The sequence below is a fragment of the Takifugu flavidus genome, chromosome 1 (genome assembly GCF_003711565.1).
Source record: "Takifugu flavidus isolate HTHZ2018 chromosome 1, ASM371156v2, whole genome shotgun sequence".
Classification (NCBI taxonomy): Eukaryota; Metazoa; Chordata; class Actinopteri; order Tetraodontiformes; family Tetraodontidae; genus Takifugu; species Takifugu flavidus.
The window spans coordinates 17,562,247-17,581,385 of record NC_079520.1 but is presented as its reverse complement, the minus strand read 5'-3'; the positions used below and the strand labels follow the sequence as shown (position 1 = coordinate 17,581,385).

Genomic DNA, 19,139 nt, shown 5'->3' with positions numbered 1-19,139 from the left:
ATATAATAACTATAATCACAGCCTCAATATTGGAAAATACAACAGCAAACTCAGGGTTAGGACGTCTTTTTAATAGTGCCAACAGGTTCGGTTGGGGGGTCGGCTGTGGGGGCTTTCAAGTCTTGCATCCAAATATAAATAAAGGTGTAAAAATATGGACGGTGGGTGTCACATTTCACAACAGTCTTTTTGAGGAGGTGGTCAAAACATCGTTATGTCCGCCAATAGAGACGATGGGAGGAGTCCATCAGGAGGAGCTGCAGGCGAAGTTACGGCTCCTTACTCGGCTCTGGACGGAGGACCATTTGATGTCTTATTGTCAAAGAAGAGCTGCGCAACGCTGAAAGGTATTTTCTGAGGTATGTTCGCATTAGATACTTCCAACTTTTTTTCTGGTATTGATTCGTCGGTGGAACAAACGTGTTCAACGTGATTTAGTTTCTTTCCCATAGCCAGCATACGTGGCATGCAACGTGTGTGTGTGTGTGTCTCTGTGTGTGTGTGTGTGTGTGTGTGTGTGTGTGTGTGTGTGTGTGTGTGTGTGTGTGTGTGTGTGTGTGTGTGTGTGTGTGTGCCGCCTTTCCAAATTTTATTTCCTTTTAATGCTTTTGCTTTCACGGCGTCTCCATCACTGTTACTAGTACTGCTGCGTTTTACAGTGAATCAAGGCAGTCCACTCACAGGTACTATTACCCTTATTTTTAATGTTACGATTACAACACTTACCCTATTTGGTCTCTAAATTCTGACAACTTCAATTTAATGTGTGGGCATACAATTAACATACATTTAAAAAGCTGTATATGGAAGGTTAACGTAATCTTTCACTGACGGTGTACAAATGTCATACAGCCCGTGAATCAGGCTCGTCGTGGGCGTGGAGAGTGTGTTGCATCAGACAACAGTAGAAGAGCTACCGGACATGATTATAATCTGTTTCCCGCTTCTTGAGTCGTTTAGGGCAGGATTATCAACGCTATAGCGAGTAATCCACGTATTGTAGAGTAATCCACGTATTGTAGTCTTAAACAATTCTTTTGCATTTACTTTGAGCGATACAACGGGATGAATAAACTCGCGTGGTGTAGTAGCAGTAACGTCTGACAGCGTCTCCACGTGTTTCTAGGTCCTTCACAGAAAGCACCTCTGTCCACACACTCTTCATTCAATTTAAGGATTTCTGTTACCACTTCCCTGCCGATCAGGTCAGTTTGATCTCTATTGTGATTCCGGGGAAGATTATTTATTTCTCCCCGGAACTAGTTTAACATTAGATGGCGCGTTTTGCAGTTAAAGATTACCGGTAATATGATTTCATTTCATTCGATGTGTTCATATGAACTATAATGAGCTTTATGTTCTCCAAGCACATGGAAGGTCTAATTGTGGTGATTGGCTGATTTAGTGTCCACATTTCTTGGCTACATTAGCTAACATTAGCTAACGGCTAATGTAGTTTCATGCTGTAATCTCATACTTCCCATCAACATTCAGCCAAAGGCTCAACAAAATACCCCGCAATAAATCATATTCCATTCCAGTTGAACATGGTTTAACTTTTTCAAAGTCAAGCATGACCACAGCATTAAAGCCTTTTGGTCAAATAATTATCATTTTGAAATGTTTTAATATTTAAAAAATGTAAATAGGCAACGGGTGAGCCAAAATAAAGGTTTGTTGCCCGTGGACACCATTTCACAGAGGATTAACTCTCCAATTCAGTTTCAGAAAAGAATCTTCAGTCAAAGTCAGTTTTATGTTGGGTGTGTTTATTATTCCTTATTTTTCTCATCAGTTGATTTAGATGGAGAAGCAACCCTTGCCAGGTGATGTTAACCACACCACAGAGTCCGAGCTTGATGGCGATGCTGTTGAAGAGAACCAGGAGGGTTCATCTGAGGCCACTCGAGCAGGATGGAACAGTAAATTGGAGTATTTTCTGGCTCAAGTAGGATTCAGCGTCGGGCTCGGCAATGTGTGGCGGTTTCCATATTTGTGCCATCAAAACGGAGGAGGTAAGATGTTACAGAATTCTGGACCTAACACAAAATAGCTTAAAGTTTGACTTCAAAACTGAGAAATGCAATAATATCGCTGGCCGATAATGATTACTGAGTGTTCTTTCAGATTTCAACTTTCTAAAGTCCTGGAAAGCCCTGGGCTGTGGCCCTGACTACACGTTCTCTTTTTTCCTCAGGAGCTTTTCTCTTACTGTACGTGGTGCTGATGTTGGTTGTTGGCATCCCTCTTTTCTTCCTGGAGCTGGCAGCTGGACAGGCCATCCGACAGGGCAGCATCGGCGTGTGGAGGTCCATTTCCCCCAGGCTAGCTGGCATTGGCTACTCTAGCTGTGTGGTAAGAAACTTTGTGAACACTTAGCATTAAAACCAGAGTATGGATTCTTGTGTGAGGACCAAGTATTGGGTAATAACAAAGAGATGGTATTTTTCTTCCTTTATATGTGAATGTAATCTAGAGTGAGCAGTAAAACATGGCATGCTTTCTGTCCCTAGGTATGTTTCTTTGTGGCTCTCTACTACAATGTGATCCTCTCATGGAGTATTTTCTATCTGGGGAACTCATTCCAGTACCCTTTACCCTGGGAAACATGTCCAAGAGAGGGGAACATAACTGGTAACAACAACAACAATCAGACAAAAACAATCATTTAATTGAAGGTCATCAATAAGACGACTACTTTTGTTTTGTATCTTTAGTAAAAGAGTGTGAAGAGAGCTCCCCCACATCATATTTCTGGTACCGTAAAGCTTTGGATATCACAGACTCCATCGACGAGACGGGCTCTTTCAACCCTTACATGGTGGGCTGTCTTTTGGCCGCCTGGACCATCGTGTGCCTGGGAATGTTCAAGGGAATCAAGACTTCTGTCAAGGTAACAGCCGTAGTCTCACTGAAGCGCCGTCTCTTTTGGATCTGTGGCTGCCCAAATAGCATTCCTCACAAACTCTCACGCAATGCACAAAAAGCCCAAACTGTTCGCCCTTTTTGCTTGCGCGAGGTTATGGTCAGTTTAAGTTTGGAGGCGACCATGCATGGGATCCATGGAATGTCAGGATTAAAATATGTGCCCACTTTCAAAGGCATAATCCCTTTAGTGTGTTCTGATGTAGAGGATGAAAGTCCTCCTCCCATCATATTTCAGTTGCTGTTTGTGTGTCATTGCAAAAGTTGCCTCCAAAGAGGCCTGGTAAAAAGTCAAATAAAGTAATCATTACTCCTGATTTGCTAGGTAATGTACTTCTCCTCCATCTTCCCCTACGTGGTGCTTTTCTGCTTTCTCGTCCGAGGACTCCTCCTGGAGGGGGCTTCAGAGGGAATCGCCTACATGTTCTATCCAAAGGTGCACGCAAATAGAATTCTGTTGAGCAGGGAAATGTTCCAGTGCTTCTGGGTTTCCAGGATTTTACCGACACGCCTCTCTCTTGCTCTCTTTTGCACAGCTGGAAATTTGGGCAGACGTTCAGGTGTGGCGGCAGGCTGCCACGCAGGTCTTCTTCGCTCTCGGCCTTGGCTTTGGCTCCGTTATTGCTTACTCTTCCTACAACCCTAAGAACAACAACTGCCATCGTGACGCCTTCACAGTCTCTGCCATAAACTTCCTCACATCAGTGCTCGCCACTCTTGTGGTGTTCGCTGTCCTCGGCTTCCGTGCCAATCAGAAGGTCAATGATTGTATCAGCAGGTATATTTAATTTTTTTTTTAAAAATTATGTTGGCAGAAATACAAAATATTGTTTTCTGTTTGTCTGTAAATGTCATGGTGTTTTCTGGCATTAACAGTTACGTTTTATTTCCTTTTTTCTCAGTAACTTAGGTAAAATAAAACTGCAGATCCTCACTGGGAAGGTGGACAATGGCCTGATTCCAACCCTGGACTTTTTACATCCAAGTTCTGTTACTGTAAAAGGCTACAATACCTGGTTCAATGAAAGTGGAAACAGTTTCCCTGGTAATTTAACAGCCTGTCACCTGGAAATAGAGTTGAAGAAGGTATTTTTTTGTCCTTTTGTTCTGATACTACTGAAGGAGCTCTCCATAAAACCTAATACTGATGCTCTTGTGCGTTCAGGGGGTAGAGGGCACAGGCTTGGCCTTTATTGCCTTCACGGAAGCCATGTCCCTCCTGCCCGGCAGCCCCTTCTGGTCAGCGCTCTTCTTCCTTATGCTGCTCAATTTGGGACTGAGCACCATGTTTGGTACGATGGAAGGGATCCTCGCTCCACTCACAGACCGCTTCAAAACCCTGGCCAACAACAAGACCAAATTCACAAGTCAGTATTGTTTTAGGCACATGCAGTGCTGTAAAACTGCAGCTATTTTGGGAGAGTCCCTCGCCGAAAGGAGTGTAAATGAGTGTGTTTTTTTCTCCACGTTGCAGTTTTCAGCTGCGTGGTCGGCTTCCTGCTCGGCCTTCCCTTCACTCAGCGCTGCGGGAACTACTTTGTGTTGATGTTTGATGATTATTCGGCCACTCTGCCCCTCATTATTGTGGTTGTGTTCGAGACCTTCAGCGTGTCCTGGCTGTACGGAGCTGACAGGTTTGCCCTCTTCCTCTTTATCAGCCGTCACAGACGAGTTCCTTTCTAAGCGCTCTGGGTTCCTGCAGGTTCCTCACTGACATCGAGGCGATGCTGGGCTGGCGTCCCAGCGTGATTTACAAGTACCTGTGGAAGTACATCTGTTTGTTTGCTATGCTGGGGCTGCTCGGAGCCACTGTCATCCAGATGTTCATAAAACCCCCCACCTACTTGGCATGGAGCAGGGACGAGGTAGTTAAGTGCTTGACTCTAGTTTAAGTAGATGATCCTTGTTTCACAGGGTCTGTGAAACAAGGTATTAAGGATTATTTCAGGTTCACAGTTATTGGCTTTAACCGGTGAACCATTTCTTCCAGGCTACAGAGAAAGACCTCAACTATCCTGGCTGGGCCCTGGCTCTTCTGGCTCTGCTCATCATCTTCGCCATGACGCCCGTCCCAGTGGCCCTGATCCACACAGTTCTGAAGAGCAGGCTCAAGAAGACATCGAGGGATGCAGAGATGGGACAGTACAGCATTGTTAACAGTTCTGACATGACAGAACTGGACCTAAACAACGGGACCGCTGGGGCGCCGTCCTGAAGATCAGAGGTGATGTGACAGAAGTCAAAGAAGTCTTCCAATTCCAGCAGTTGAAATTGTTTAATATGAAAAGGTACAGGGGCTACAATGTCAATGACCTTTTATGGTTGAGACAGAGTACAAAATCCAGTTATATATGTAGTGTAAGTCACAGACTGTGTGTGTGTGTGTGTGTGTGTGTGTATTTAACTTCAGCTCATGCTCAGAGTGGATCCAAAGATGTGTACATAGCACAGTGACAATGAATGTTCCCACTTCATTTGAGGGCAAATGTGGAACGTTTACTGCGTTACTGTAAATGATTTATCATTAATTTAATGAAATGATGACTGTTTATGACGGTTTAGGTTTTCCAGTTACAGCCTTACTTGAATCACACAGGTTGCTGTTACTCCAGCTCTATCAAAACCGACCAGTGCTGCCAACCAGCAATGATACTGGTTACGATCCAGCAGCACTGTGGGGCCACTACCATGAAGCTGTTTCATCATATTCAGCATCTTTACGCCGTGCTGGACCTAACAAACCCCCGTCAGGGTCGGTGACTGGCAGCAGTTTTACGAACAAAACTAAACATCACACAAATGGTGATTCTAAAAGAAACACAGTCAATGTCAAAGGTCCATTAAATGCTTATATTACTGCCCTTGGTGAGGGAGACACTTGTGCAGCTTGTGTGTGTGTGTGTGTGTGGTGTGTGTGTGTGTGTTGTACTTGCTAAATACACATTCCAATAGCAAGGTACTTGCTTGGTCCTCACAACTTCAAGGGCGTGTTCGAGGGTTAAGAATTGGCTTTAGGTTAGGACCCTAGTTAGGATGGTTAGGGTTGGAAGCCAAGTAAATATTCTATGAAAGACCTCACAAAAATAGAACAAAAATGTGCGTGTGTAACAATATCGAACTAATTGCACAACAAACAAACGTGGCCAGTTGGTCTTGAGCCGCGCCCCCACTGGATCAACGTGACCAATATGCTTATGATGGTGGGGAAACCAGAGCCCGTTATAACAGGACGGAAGCCACGAGGCGACAGTGCTGACCACTACGCCACCGCGCCGTCCCACTTGTTTGTATAGTGCTGTTCTTTTTATGTACAGGGGTCGATCCAGATGCTGCTGACCTAATCGAGGCTACGTCAGTATTTTGATTTTCTTTTTCACACTTGTCTATAAAGTCGATCTTTTGAATGGCTGTGACATTTTTAGCAAATGGACATTATTGTTTCCAGTAAATCGGCTCAGGCCTCTGAGTCTGAGTCTCCTCTTTCCCACCAGAATTCCAGAAGCAGGCCTTCAGTGTCTGAGCTTGTTGCATTTGTGTCATTCTACCGCGTTGATTTATTGAATCTACGCAGTAGGTGCAGAGCAAATCTGTTGACTGCTTCTCTTTCAGCAGAAATGGTTTGGAACCAGGTATAAATTTACATTTTTGTCTCTGGCAAGCAACAAAACATTTCTCCTTGAAAATCTACACCTGTTTTTATGGTAATATTTTGTGTAACAGTTGTTCTTTCTTTTAAGTAGCTGTAAATATTGTTATATAAATATGTTTAATTGTATTTTACATATGCGAACAGCTGTTTCCCTCTCAGATTAATATTTCACATGTAATGAGTGATTCTTAAATATTTGTGCTTTAAAACGTGCCTTTAAATTTATTAAGACTCTTGCAATGTGTTATTGAGCTGTGTGTGATTGAGTTCAGTTGAATCGTGTATGTATATAAGGATCTGTAGAAAATGAAACTTTTTAAATGTTTTGTAATAAAATTGACTTGTATTTAAACTGTTGGAGTTTTAAATCAGACCAGACGTTTAACTCTCACCACACATCCGTGGAGCATATGCAGCTTACGTAACTTTCTTGAAGCCAGGAAAATCCAACAGTCAATTAGCTGAAGGTTTTCCTGACCTGTCAAACTGCTCTTTGAGAACTGATGCACAGGATTCTTCCCAGCCTCGTAGTCTGACAGGTCATCGTCAGGGTTGCCAGTGGAGCGTTCAGCGCCGGCTTTGTCACAGGCTGAGGCCTGCTGGAATGGAATGTGTACAGGAAAGTTTAAAATCTGCAACCTCAGAGGGTCTGAATCTGGAATAAGCACTCAGAATGATCACTAAGATGGAAACTCATGGCAGTGGTGGTGCAAGCTTGTTCTGGCTTCATATTTCATGGACAGAATGCCTGACGTGTCAGCAGTACTGCCAGGCGTCAGCAGGGAGCTCTGTCGTGCTCAACATTGTTTCATTTTTGACATCTTGCCAAAAATACTGTTCGTTGCCTCTTTATTATGCTATGCTAACATGCAGCCTCAAGGCTAACGTGTCAAGAAGCTTTCCCCCCTTCAAACGTCTTACACTTGGGTTCAAGCTGTACATGAACAACAAATATTTATATAGTTATCACTGACCCAGCCTGGTGTGGTAACCATGCCAGTGGTCTCCGTGGTATTACACTGTGTCTGGGGACTCGAGTTGTCTTGGCTGCAGCTGCGCTTGGTTCAGGGAGAGATAACAAGGACAGAGCCAACACCCAACCAACAGACACACATCCTCCATTCAGGTAAGCCTAAACTAATGACTTTGTAAGTTAATGTCAAGGCCTTTTTAAATGCTTACTAGAAAACTATTTTGGCTCATAACACCAGTGGGATGATAATTTAAACTGCTACTACTTTAAACTGCTACTTACTAACTAATGGGTTAACTATGGCTGCTTAAGCTTTACTGGGTGACCTGTTCACTAATGCAGTACACTAGGGGACCTTTATGTGTCATTTTTTCCTGATGATCTTTAGTTTTATAGGTGCACATATTATGATGTACATGGCGGTTCTGGCAGCCGTCTGCCTGTTGCTGATTTCCCCCCCGAGGACCCTGCAGTCTGAGCAGAATGATCTCCATCCTCCTCTTGCTCCACCTCACGTACGGCAGCTGCATGAAGTAGGGGAGTCCGCTCGTTTGGATGTGAAGCAAACGTGTAGGTGTGATCCAAATAGATGCTGCACGCTGCGACCACAAATGTGCTGTTCACGCAGTCCCCTGTGCTGTAACTGCTGCCTGTGTTTGGGCCTCATCAGATGCCTCCTTGGATAAAGAAAACGCCAAAGTGGGTCTCTTCATCGCTGCATCCATCGGGACCTTTGCCCTCATGGCTGCGGTCTACTGCATCTACACCAAATTCTACCCCAAGCAGCAATACCTGCACGCCCAGCTGAATGAAGACTCGGGTAAATGTGCTGATTTCTGTAATACTGTTAATGGTTTGTAGCCCGCGCTCTCCGCGGGGACTGTCAGAGGAGCATGACTGTGCGTGCAAAAATACTCGGATCTTGCCTGCCTACACTACAGCGTGTCACCGCAACAAAAAACCTGTCAACCGAACAAAAGAGACGAGCATTAAAAAAGTGACAAAATGAGGCTAAAAATGAAAATTGAGGCTGTCTCCTCATGAGCAGACACAAAGAGAGCTTCTTTCAGAGGAAACTGCTGGACTCATCAACAGTTTTTTTCCCCTCTCTTGTCTCCTGGGTGTCTTTTGTTGTGAGCATCACAGGCCAGCTGGGTTGTCAAACATCAGCCTGTTATTTCATCTTTACTCATCTTCCATCATGGCTTCTCCGGCTTATTGGGAGCATTTTCCAGCTTCCCGTCCTTGTGTGTGGTTTCATTGGGAAAACCTTAACAGTAAATGTTGGATTTGTGAAACCACTTCTGTCTCATTCCAGATTTCCTGTCGGACCCTCCTGCCATTTTCTTCCACTCTGTCGGGTCCAGCACGGCAGAGGTCCAGAGAGGTGGTTACGGCTCCCTCTCCGACACTCCGTCCATCATCTCTGTGCCACCCAGCCTGTCTCCTCCTCCCGCCGCCATGCCCTTCCCTCCACACTTCGTCTCCTCTCGCTCTATGAGAACCATATCAGCAAAAGACTTGGAGAAGAGCTGCATCTGATACAGAATAGGACGACAGCAAGTAGTTTTTGTCTAAATGTGCATGGAATTTCTGTTTTGCGTCCCTCAAATGCAGCCATCTGACCCAGTAACTGCTGCTAACTCGTGCCGCCAGACATGTTAGCGTGAGCCATCGTCCGTTAATAGCAGCACCTTGATTAATCAAAAGGTGTTTGTTGCACGTGATTTGATTTGTTTGCTTTGGATCATCCCGCTATCATTTATGATTGGGAAATACATTTTCATAGATGAAAGAAGTGCTGTTCTTTTCATAACCCCATATTCCAATAACCACTGCAAAAAATAAATAAATAAATAAATAACAGGCTGAGTCGATTTTTTTTTAAGTTGATTTTTAAGACAAGTTCCAGAGATGAAGATTTACACATAAAAAGACAGTGCAGTTATGATGCTCTCATGGTTTATTTTAAATGAGAAAAAAAAAATCTTCCAAAGGTGGACCTCATAACAGCCTTTTGAAAAATAAAAAATTAATAAAAATCTGAGGTTCTCCAGAGAGCCTGCCGCCCCTCCTTGGTTTCAAATACCTAGGGATTCTTCAATATCCTTCAGTGGGGCACTGTTTACTCCAACTTGCTCCATTCAAGGCTTCATGGGCTAAGAATAGACACGACATGAATAGTTGCTGCTTAAAACGCCGGGCTGTGGGGAAGGAAGTGACATGCTACCTCCCAGTCACTCCACACACAGTTGGAGAGATTAACGCGCAGGCAGCGGTAATCTGGTTTCAGGACCACGGCCAGAGACACTGTTTGGCCACCAATCTTGTCTAAAGTTGCCTCCAGCGGGTCGGAAAACCTTTGGGACAGCAAGGAGCACAAAGAAGTTCATCCCGACATTAAAGCAGTCTGGCAAAGTAGGACTGACGATGTCTGCTTGGTTGGTTTTATATAAAGGAAGTTGAAGCTATTTAAACCTGGACAATCGCCGTCGCTGACCACTTCACACAGGAGACGGACGGCTGAGGAATCACACGACCGAGTAAGATTGTGGTTTTTCATCTCCAAATAAGAAAAAACGGGGCGGAGAAGGCTGTGCGCTCGGTCGAGAGCGCGCAAAGACTGCACATTGGTCGGATCCTGGAGCAGGAAGGATGGAGATCCGGCCGGATAGGTTTAAGGTCGCGGCAGCCAAGACCCTCGGGAAAATATACGGGTATGTAAACCCTTAACATTGATAAAAAATATGAATAAACATGAAAAATGAGAATAATAATAATAACGTTGAATTGTACAAAGTGACAGACGGGCGCCATTTAAAAAATATATAGAGAGATTTTTGAGAGTAACATGCGTCAAGGGGCAACACAGTTTAAAAACTGGTATTTATGTTAAAAACCAAACCAGTGTCCTGGAGATCAAAGTGAGCAGGGCCTTGGATTATGGTGTTGGATGACCTGGCACATCTGTCCGCTAATAGGCCAAAGAATCTGCCACACAAGAAAGACGCACGCAATTTATCACTCTAAAAGGAGGACGGAAACAAATGAAAAGGACTGCGTTTCTTTTGAGACGGTGCCAGTGTACTCTGAGGCGCGAGCTCTGTTATTTCAGCTTGTTTGATTCATTGTTGTCCATTTCATGATGGAGGTTTTTCTGCTTTTACGACCTATTTTGTCATCATGCTCATGACGTCACCGGGTCGTCTTTGATGGGGCTGCTCTGCCTTACCTGTAGTGGAAACTCAGGTAGTTAACTAACAGACCCGAGAGGGGTCAGAACCGAGGGAAACAGCTTTACTTCACGTGAACTCAGTAACCTGTCGTTTTCCAATTACCACCACCACCACCCAAAGGGTGCGGGTAGAACCAGGGATGGCTATCTGAACGCAAACATGGTGTCAGTGATCCTCTTCCTTCCTCTCGGGATTTGCTGCAGTGTCTAAACGCACAAATCCTCTCCAGAAATAGCCTCTGTTCGTCCAAGCTGTCGGCCCACGTAAATCCCCCGGGCTGCACACCTTGACCAACTCCTCTACCTTGCCTACTTCGCTGCCCCCCCCCCCCCCCCCCCCCCTCCAGATTAGGCCGGCAGAACTCGAAGCGGCCAATCAGCTGTCACTTCCGCGGAGCGCACGTGCTCGCAGGTGTTCCCGTGGTACCTTGCTGTCGTGCGTAAAGGACACCGGCTCACTTCCGGCCGCGTCCTGTGCACGCAACACGCAACTCTTGCTTTCAAACCATCTGTTGAACTGCGCGATTTTTAGCATGTGGGACAGGTGTTATAGTCTAGCTAGAACTATTTCATAATTGGATTTATTAGGTGTTAAATGAGCATTTCAAACTCCATATATGGGAAATTATTACAAGATTTAATAAATACTCTGTACTTATATCCATGATATAGAATTGCAGAAGTTCTCAAAACATTAGGTCCATAAATTAAAATAGAGGCTTTTAGAATGTCAGTGTGGTGCTTTTAAGGGTCCTGTTTGAATTTTCTAAGGTAATGGTCCAGGTTTAGAAGAGCCACCTTTCCAAACTTTTAAACGACCAATTGATTCAACTCCTTATCCAATCAACGACTCCAAGCTGCTGAACTGCCCTGACATTTGTCCTTGTTGTATGAATTAAGAGATTAACTGGGAAGGAGAGCTGCGGACGCTAATGTCCTGCTCCTCACAACTTTGTCCCCCATGCAAAAGAGCAGAGGAACAAATTGTGATAAGGAACAGGAGAATGCTGTGGAATGTGCGTGAGTCTGGGGAGTGCTAAGTGGCATTGCTGAGGACGAGAGAGACCTCCGCAGACAAAAATAGTTCAAGAGAGTCAAAGATATCAATAATTCACAAGTGTCATTAATACTTGATCAGCGTTGAGAGCTCTTCGAATCCATACTCATGGTAACTAATAGAGCCCACATTTCATATTTCTAGAGCTGTAAATAGCTGAAAGCAGATTATTTAAAGACGTTTCTCTGAAGGACACACACACGCCGCTGTGTAGCAGGCAAGTCTTTAGTGCTCAGCGACGGTCATCACGCTCCCTGCTGCTTCACTGATTTCACCAAGGAACAACAAGATCACTGAACCTAGACGTTATGATGCCTTGAAAAGGATCTAAAGCATAAATGAGGATTTGCGTACCTGTCTGTGATCCATCATAACTAATCTGTCCATTTCTGTGCACACTAAATGGCTCGGTTTGAAAATATTATATTTTGAAGGTCTACTTAGTTCAAAAGAGCATCTCTGACTCAGCTAAAGGGATACAGAGAGGCAATGGCAAGTCGATAATGATGTTTATGTGGAAAAAATTGGATTGAATGGAAGTGAGGTGTCGGTTTTGGGGCTCCATTTGGGAATCGAACCTGATCCCGGAGTCAGGATGTGGATGGTGCTGATGAGCAACGTTCCTCCGATCAATGTTGGCGAGAGGGTGACACGTGGTCGAGGTGGAGATGATGGGATGGTAAATACAGAACTGAATAACAGTGTGATGGGAAAATCAGAGGCAGTTCTCAGCACTGCTCACTTCATACCTAATAGATGAGCTGCTGAGTTAAGATACATATTTGATGGGTGTTCCACTGCAGGGTGCCAGAGGTCATGGTTCCCTCTGGGTTTCTCCTGAGACAAGATGAAGGCAGGTTATACACAAACAGCAGGACACGAGTAGCTAACCTTCAGCTGTCTGTCTACCAACCCCCATTCCACTGTGTCAAAAAGACAAAAAAATCAATGAGCTGATATGTCACTGAATTGTTTCCATGTATAGATTAATTATGGAGGGAGGATTGAAGCTTTAAGGCTTGATTGAAGAGTTCAGGCTCCAGTTTTTTTTAATATTGGTATTTGGGAGCATGCTAACTGTAGCTGTTAGGTCTGGTTTTCTCTATTGTATTTGTGTTTTTCTGATATTTCGGGTTAAGATCTCTGAGTCCAAGTTTGGGGACAGCAGGCGTGTATTTCTCATCATCAGCTTTTGAGCTTCAGCGTACACTGGGTGGCTCCATCTGAGAGCAAATGAGACGCTTGTGTTTGGACAAAAGTGCGGTTCGTTGGCCCAGTACGAACAAAAATGTGAAGCACCTGTGGGCTGTGCTTCGCCAACCGTGGGGACGTGTGGATGCTGCCGATGCCTCACCACAACCACAAGTGTTTGTTACAGCTTTGTTCTTCCTTTTGCCTTCATAAAACAGACGTTTACATCTTTCCACCTAATGCATGAAGGTCTAATGAATTACCACTCCAGAGAGAACTTGTTTTTTTCTGGTCCAGGGAAGGGTAGGGAATGGATGGAGGTGTGAAGTGGACGTATCTAAAGCTCCTTGAGGTGGACAGTGGGGCAGCAGTAATGTGGGGGAACCATTGTGGTTCCCCCACATGATTTCTTCACGATTTGATCTGAATTCCAGAATTTTCCAGAATTGTTGTCTTTTCACATCCAAAATCTAAACTGGAAAACACCCTCTTACCTAAAGGAGTGAGCTGAGGTTGTAGCTGCTGCTCTCCTACGTGTCGAAGACCGCCATGAGCTCCTGTCCAGATGAACAGGATGATAACTAATTATCATAATTAAGTAATTATCATATTCTATACACTATTACATAGGCCTCGATACTTTACATGTGCACAGAGTTCTCGAGAAGAAACAGGAAAATGGCGAGACCATCGAGCTCTCAGCAGAGGGTCGACCAGAGACGGTGGAGGAGAAAGAGCTGCCCGTGGTGGACTGCACATGCTTCGGCCTGCCCCGCCGCTACATCATCGCCATCCTCTCCGGCATCGGCTTCTGCATCTCTTTTGGGATCCGGTGTAACTTGGGCGTGGCCATCGTCAGCATGGTCAACAGCCACACCATCTTTAGAGACAACAAAGAGATTGTGGTGGTGAGGAGCAGTGACATTACAGAGACAAATCCCCTTGGTTGTTCTTTCTCTTCACATAATCCAGCCAACTGTGATCCTGTGTTATTTACCGTCCTAAACAGGAAGCTCAGTTTGACTGGGATCCAGAAACGGTGGGAATGATCCATGGCTCCTTCTTCTGGGGATACATTGTGACTCAAATCCCGGGAGGATTCATTTGTCAAAAATTCGCCGCAAACAAGTATGTCTCCACGCTGTGCGTCCGAGACGATTACGCAGCCTTTTAACGTGCCTGTTTTCTCTTTTCGTCTGTTCTTCCAGGGTGTTTGGCTTTGCCATAGTGGCCACATCCTGCCTCAACATGTTCATCCCTACGGCAGCGCGAATGCATTTCGGCTGTGTCATCATTGTCAGGGTGCTCCAAGGACTCGTGGAGGTGCTTCATACCTGTTACTCCTTTTGTTTTCTACGGAGGAAACATGCAATGATTGGGTTTTTATTGGTATTTGCTCCATCCCACAGGGCGTTTCATATCCAGCGTGTCACGGTATTTGGGCAAAGTGGGCGCCCCCCCTCGAGAGAAGTCGTCTCGCCACGACAGCTTTCTGTGGTGAGTTCCTCTGCTGTGATCAGTGAGCTGATGGCAAGAAAACAAATAGGGTTTTTCTTTTTCTAAATTAAAAAAAAAGGTCATTTTCCGAAGACTGACGAGCTCATTTCTGTTCAAGGTTCTTACGCTGGGGCTGTGATTGCCATGCCTTTAGCTGGGATCCTCGTGCAGTATTCAGGATGGTCTTCGGTCTTTTACGTGTACGGTAGGGGACTTAAGGAGACATGTGTCTGTTGTTGTTGTTGTTGTTGCAACATTGATGCACTAACACCTCTGGCCCCCATTCATCCACCTGTCCTCTGTGGCCTTCAGGAACTTTCGGGATCATGTGGTATTGCTTCTGGTTGTTAGTGTCATATGAAAGCCCCGCAGCTCATCCCACCATCACAGAGGAGGAGAGGAAATACATCGAAGAAAGTATTGGTGACTCAGCGCAGCATTCGATTACGGTATGAAACACGATCTTCACGTGCTCTCCTGGTGATACTGATGCCAGCAGACTTTTTGCCCCCTGCCCCCCCCCCCATGACTGTCTCTGGCAGGTGGCATCAACTTTAATAACAGTTAGAACCAAGAAATGAAAATTAAAAGCAGAACCTAATTTGTGCATGCTTGAAAAAGAACCAGTAACCGATTGCAGAGGTTTTCTAAGCGCAGGACACTTTTCTGTTGCAGAAATTCAACACGCCATGGAGGGCCTTCTTTACGTCCATGCCAGTTTACGCCATCATCGTGGCTAATTTCTGCAGAAGCTGGACTTTCTATTTGCTTCTCATCAGCCAGCCTGCGTACTTTGAGGAGGTGTTTGGCTTCGAGATTAGCAAGGTAGCGCAGGAGCCCTGCCTGCTGTGCATGTTGTGACAGCCACTGGCCACAAGAGGGCTCTCTTCTTTGATGTGAAAGCGTGTTTTTCCTCTCCTCTAGGTAGGATTACTTTCTGCCCTCCCCCACCTTGTGATGACTATCATTGTGCCCATTGGAGGGCAGATTGCTGATTACTTGCGCTCCAACCACATCATGACCACAACTAATGTCCGGAAAATGATGAACTGTGGAGGTGAGAGAAGGATCAACGTTATTTATGTGAAATGTTTTTTTTACTTTCTGTTCTGGAATGACACTTTCCATTTAGTCAGAGGTTTAGTTTATTCTCACAAACTGGTAGTTAGTTGAGTGAAGGAGAATGTTTGGTAAGTGTTATTAGTGGGTTTTATTCTGGGAATGCTCAGTCAGCATCAACCAGATGCGCCTTTGTCTATTTTTGAACTCTAGTCCAAAATCAATACTGAAGTGAAATGAAGAAGTATTAAAGCATTACTTCATTTGTGTCAAGAAACAGGATTCCCAGCTTTCTTTGAAAAGAGAGAACTTCTTAGAACTGATGTCTTCTTACTTCCTCATATGAAACTCACCCGCCATCTTTGTTTCTCTGCAATCGGCTTCATGTGATTCAGGGTTTGGGATGGAGGCCACCCTGCTGCTGGTGGTGGGCTTCTCACACACCAGAGGTGTCGCCATTACATTCCTGGTCCTGGCGGTGGGCTTCTCTGGATTTGCTATTTCAGGTTAGGACATATTTTATATGAACATATCAGCATCAGTGGCCATTTGTCCTGCAGTACATAAACAGATTATGAACCTTTCGGCTACAAAAAGTGCAAATAGAAGTAACATGAATGTGTTTCTACCATCTTATTGCATCCCTGCTACTTATGCATTTTGTCTCCTTCACAAGGTTTCAATGTCAACCACCTGGACATTGCACCGCGCTACGCTAGCATACTTATGGGCATCTCCAACGGTGTGGGCACCCTGTCCGGGATGGTTTGCCCACTCATAGTCGGTGCTATGACCAAACACAAGGTGAGAAACATCCGCGTTCTCAGCATTCTGTCACTTTTTTCAAATAAAATCTATTTTTTACGCTCTACTCTTTCATTACACTCTCTCTGTAGACAAGGGAGGAGTGGCAGGGTGTGTTCCTGATCGCCTCCCTCGTTCATTATGGAGGTGTTATATTCTATGGTCTGTATATATTCATCATCATCATCATCAGTGGGTTCAGATGTATAAAAATACACATTCTGTGTCTGTGTTTTTCAGGCCTCTTTGCATCGGGAGAGAAACAAGCTTGGGCTGAGCCGGAACAGCTGAGCGATGAAAAATGTGGAATCTTGGATGAAGATGAGCTCGCAAATGAAACAGAGGAACTGTATCGAACAAGCGGTGGAGCTGGCTATGGAGCCACGAACCAGGGGGCAGACCCCAATGGAGCAGGAGGAATTGGAGGGGGGGGCTGGGTCTCAGACTGGGACAAAACTGAGGAGTACGTTCAACCGGCTGGGACCAATAATTACCTTTACAGAGGCGAAATGGACAGAGAGCTGACATAGAAACAGGAGCACCCTGTACATAGTTTAAAAAAAAGGCCGTGACAGTGCAGAGGGCCACATGATGGGATCAAGAACTTTACGTGAGTGGATTTTTTGAGGGAGGGGACGTTTTCAGCAAGTCTGTACATGACTGAAATCATTTCAAAGAGACTCCAACATAAAGCTGAAGACATTAGTCGATGTGCTGTGTGTTTTTGTGTGATTGCCTCTGTGTACTTTGTCAGTATTCTAGGAACCGTCAGACTTTCTTCAATTTTTGGGAGGAGTTTGTTTTAGGCCAGATGCGGCATTTGTGTTCTATTTTTATGCTTCTCACACAAGTTTCAGTTACAGGTCTCTGCAAGAGCATTTTCTGCTGTCAGGGGAAGAATTACTGTGGTGTAATGTGCACTGATATGACCAGAGTTTTATTAAAAGATAATATGCACATGCGAAGAAAACACTGCACTGTTGCAAAACATGCAATTAGAATGCTAATCCGTTAGCACTGACCACAGCTGTCTCTTATTTAATAAAGTTTATTTCACTGTTCTTAAAAAATGCACATGAGCTACTTTTGAATTATGGTCATACATATCAAAAATGAGTAGTCTGGTAGTTGGAAAATGCATAAAAGGAAATCAACTAACTCCAGTGTTCAACATTTGTCGAGCCCAAACAGGAGTTCCTTTGTCCTTATTGTGCACAATTTTAAGAAAAAAATATGTTCTTGTGCCAATACATCAACATGCATTGTAAGGTTAACTTCTTCAGCCACTGAGAATTGAACACCTTTAGTGAGGAGCTGGTTTTAAAACTGCTGGCATGGCCCATGCTGACATTTATCACTTTAGCATCTAGATTTAATGTTTTATATGCAAGGCTTGGGACCCGTGAGGCTGCTGAGAAACAATAAATGCCTTGTGGAAAAATAGGAAGGAATGCCATTAACTGGAATATTTGCAGTCCTTCACCAAATTAATTTCATTTTTTACACTCTCAAAATCCTAATAAATTTCATTTTGCTAAAGCTTTATTGCATAGCCTTTATTTCTTAGAGGGGGGGCAGTGACCCTTGTTTTGCCAGTCATGTAGCACATGTTTAAAAAAAATGTTGAGTTAAAGACATTGTTGATCATTGATTTTGTTTGAAAATGTGAGCTTTAAATGCCCCATTTTTTCTTTTATACTCCCACAATATACATTAAATTAAACTGAAGGCTATTTAAAATGGAACAAACACAGAGATGTCACTGTATTTGAGAAGTTTTCTGTTGTTTTTGTTTGTGTTTTAACTAGCTAGCCCCAAAGCAAATGTTTAAAGGTCCAATGTGTAAGATGTTTAACATTCCACTGTCAGAAATGGTAGAATATATTTAGAAGAATAATCACAATCACTTTTAATTTAATCTGGATTAAATTATTTGTTTGTACAAACATGGACCTGGGTCATCCTCCAGGGGTGCTAGCATGTTTTCCTGCCATATTTGTACAGTAGCCTGGAAGAGATAGCAGATGAGCTTTACTACTGATCATTCACGACGCCACAGACACTCAGGTTTTTCATCTCCACCTTACACACTGGACTTTTAAGTACCCCTGTGTTAGATTGTGGGGTGACTGATAAATGTTCTATAACATTAGTATTTTTACTTAATTTTGTTATTTTCATTCATTTAATGTTCTTCTGGACTGGAATCCTCTGACGACGTGTATGTGGAAATGATGGGATAATAAAAGCTAGAAGCGTCGATTCATTTACAACCACTAGAGATTCACTGGTAAATACAAAGTGTTTTGATATTTGTTGGGTCAGTTTTATTGTTCAGAAAAATGATAGTCACATTTGTGAGCTGCATCCATCCTGATTCATGGGCTAATAATGTTGATGCTTGGATACGGTGGTTTGACGTTACTCACAGAGACGCCGCCCTGCTTGCTCGCCATTGTATCGATCACCAGGCGGAAGCGTGAGAGTGGTGCAATGAAGAAGGCATAGATTTTTCTGGCACCACAGTGAGGGTTCCCCAGGGTTCCTCAGCCGGCTCAGAGAGCCTCCACCTCACCAGTACCGTAGATATGTCACCAGCAAGAGCTTCAGATAAAACTGCACCTCGCTTCAGAGTTTGTGATATAAAGAAAAGGAAAATGCACCTATATAAATGTGACTGTGATCAAGTGTGCTTTAAAATACACACCCACCACGTTCCATTAAAATGGTCCAATATTTCAGCGCACGA

General features: G+C 44.2%; 3 protein-coding genes across 6 annotated transcripts; all 3 read left to right on the top strand.

Annotated features, from left to right (window-relative positions):
• Nucleotides 1–211: 211 nt before the first annotated feature.
• On the top strand, nt 212–6,926 carry LOC130520561 (sodium-dependent neutral amino acid transporter B(0)AT2-like). Of its 3 annotated transcripts, none has more exons than XM_057024277.1 (13): nt 212–359; nt 1,127–1,205; nt 1,796–2,015; nt 2,198–2,355; nt 2,514–2,634; nt 2,718–2,893; nt 3,251–3,361; nt 3,462–3,703; nt 3,828–4,011; nt 4,091–4,292; nt 4,400–4,559; nt 4,628–4,790; nt 4,916–6,926. In XM_057024277.1, exons 3-13 carry the CDS (start codon nt 1,805–1,807, stop codon nt 5,138–5,140), a joined length of 1,953 nt encoding a protein of 650 aa, XP_056880257.1. In that variant the 5' UTR covers nt 212–359; nt 1,127–1,205; nt 1,796–1,804; the 3' UTR covers nt 5,141–6,926. The 3 variants fall into 3 exon arrangements, with proteins under 3 accessions (XP_056880257.1, XP_056880379.1, XP_056880318.1); XM_057024338.1 differs by having other exon boundaries at nt 275–347; XM_057024399.1 differs by lacking the exon at nt 1,127–1,205 and having other exon boundaries at nt 230–359.
• Nucleotides 6,927–7,429: 503 nt separating this feature from the next.
• On the top strand, nt 7,430–9,411 carry LOC130522608 (uncharacterized). Of its 2 annotated transcripts, none has more exons than XM_057027157.1 (4): nt 7,430–7,700; nt 7,944–8,117; nt 8,218–8,367; nt 8,866–9,411. In XM_057027157.1, the coding sequence occupies exons 1-4, from the start codon at nt 7,568–7,570 to the stop codon at nt 9,087–9,089; spliced, it is 681 nt and encodes a 226-aa protein (XP_056883137.1). In that variant the 5' UTR covers nt 7,430–7,567; the 3' UTR covers nt 9,090–9,411. The 2 variants fall into 2 exon arrangements, with proteins under 2 accessions (XP_056883137.1, XP_056883146.1); XM_057027166.1 differs by having other exon boundaries at nt 7,431–7,700; nt 7,936–8,117.
• A 143-nt stretch (nt 9,412–9,554) lies between these two features.
• Nucleotides 9,555–19,139, top strand: LOC130522562 (vesicular glutamate transporter 1-like). Its single transcript, XM_057027078.1, has 13 exons — nt 9,555–10,264; nt 13,686–13,938; nt 14,040–14,158; nt 14,239–14,353; nt 14,440–14,527; nt 14,646–14,732; nt 14,840–14,976; nt 15,203–15,352; nt 15,452–15,584; nt 15,982–16,092; nt 16,263–16,390; nt 16,483–16,552; nt 16,631–19,139. The coding sequence occupies exons 1-13, from the start codon at nt 10,203–10,205 to the stop codon at nt 16,918–16,920; spliced, it is 1,743 nt and encodes a 580-aa protein (XP_056883058.1). The 5' UTR covers nt 9,555–10,202; the 3' UTR covers nt 16,921–19,139.